This window comes from Notothenia coriiceps, unplaced genomic scaffold, assembly GCF_000735185.1.
Source record: "Notothenia coriiceps isolate Sejong01 unplaced genomic scaffold, NC01 NC01_scaffold00029118, whole genome shotgun sequence".
Taxonomy (NCBI): domain Eukaryota; kingdom Metazoa; phylum Chordata; class Actinopteri; order Perciformes; family Nototheniidae; genus Notothenia; species Notothenia coriiceps.
This window is the reverse complement of record NW_011361819.1, coordinates 1-1,414: the sequence shown is the minus strand read 5'-3', so window position 1 is coordinate 1,414 and position 1,414 is coordinate 1. Positions and strand designations below refer to the sequence as shown.

Here is a 1,414-nt window from a genome sequence, read left to right as displayed (position 1 = left end):
AGCTCCTTTTTCTAATTAAAATAAAAAGTACTCTTGAGAACTTTATTTAGCCTCCGTATTGTTCATGGCTGAATTCATGGTTGAATGTGGGCTGAAATGTAGATTTGTAAGTGCACCCTGAGTTGAAAAAGGTTGGGAACCGCTGCTCTAAAGAATTGTAGAGGTATTCTTCAGTTAAAGAACTTGTATAAATGAAGAAAAATGGGACTATATGAAGCAGAATGTGAATACGTTTATGTACTCTGGTCCTGCATCGGTAAATATGTGTGATGTCTGTTCGGAGAAAGCGGCAGGAAATATCAGATTATTTTCTTCTCCCTGCTCCTTTTCGGGTACGGTGTGTTTATAGAGACATGTTTTGTTAATAATTGTTATCCATTAAGTTGTGCATACCATGAACGGAACAAACACAAATGAGATGAAGTCTCACCATATGTGATTTTGGCGGTTTCAGGTCCGTTCAGCGCCGAAAAGAGACTGGAGAGATCCAGTTCTCTCACTCCCAACATTATCTCCAAAATGGCAGCGAGGTCTTCCTCCAAGACGTACCCGTTGACCTCGCTCTCAAACATCTGCCCGAAAACACGTAAGCATTGAACATAAATCTTGTTATTTATTTACTTTGTATTCATTGACATGTTGTCCAAGATATTAACTGATTACGTCAAACAAAAACACAAAGAAAATGTATAATTGTTTTTTTGTAAAGCTTCTTTGAGCACCATGAAAAGCGCTTAAAAAGGTAATGTATTATTATTATAAATTGACCGTCATATATAAAGTACTGCTATGTGAGAGGAAAGCAGGGAAAACATAATATATAATAATCATAATCCTAATGAAAATTAAGGGACATGTACATAAATAATACTATAAAATAAACTATGTATGTGAGCTTATTGCAAAACAGTAAAAAAAGGGACATGTCAATCTAATAAGTTCCTATTAAACGCATTCATAAAAAAACATACTTTAATTGAGATTAAAGGTCAATGTGCTCACCTTAAAGGCCAGTTTGAGCGTCTCCATGGCCTGTGACGGTCGATGGACGGTCGACAGCGCGATGACAAAGAGTCGGATGTCGATTAGTCCGTCTCCACGCTGGAAAAAAAGATCGTAGCGAGCAGGAGAAGAAAAGGACATGATGTGATCCTGCATGAAAAGGTCATTTGCAATCATCATCATCATCAGCTAGAGGAGGAAGCATCAAACTCACATTTCTTAACTGTTTGGCAGCTTTCTGGTGAATGTCCACAAGAGGGAGCTAATGAGCTATTGTCAGATCAGTGCTACACATAAAACCTTAAAGGTCTCATGTCATGCTTTTCTGGTTATTACCCGTCCCCTTGTGTGTTATGAAGGTTGTTCTACATGTAAACGGTCTGCAGAGTCACAAACCCTCAAAGTTCACCCT

At 38.1% G+C, this 1,414-nt stretch overlaps 1 protein-coding gene across 1 annotated transcript; it reads right to left on the bottom strand.

Annotated features, from left to right (window-relative positions):
- Window positions 1-393: 393 nt before the first annotated feature.
- Window positions 394-1,280, bottom strand: LOC104958583 (lysophosphatidylcholine acyltransferase 1-like; the record flags this gene model as incomplete). The annotated part of the gene is made up of 2 exons (XM_010786323.1): window positions 1,003-1,280; window positions 394-572 (listed from the first exon to the last, which is right to left on the bottom strand). Coding segments are annotated over exons 1-2 (365 nt in total), but the record flags the coding sequence as incomplete, so codon positions are not given.
- Window positions 1,281-1,414: the final 134 nt, after the last annotated feature.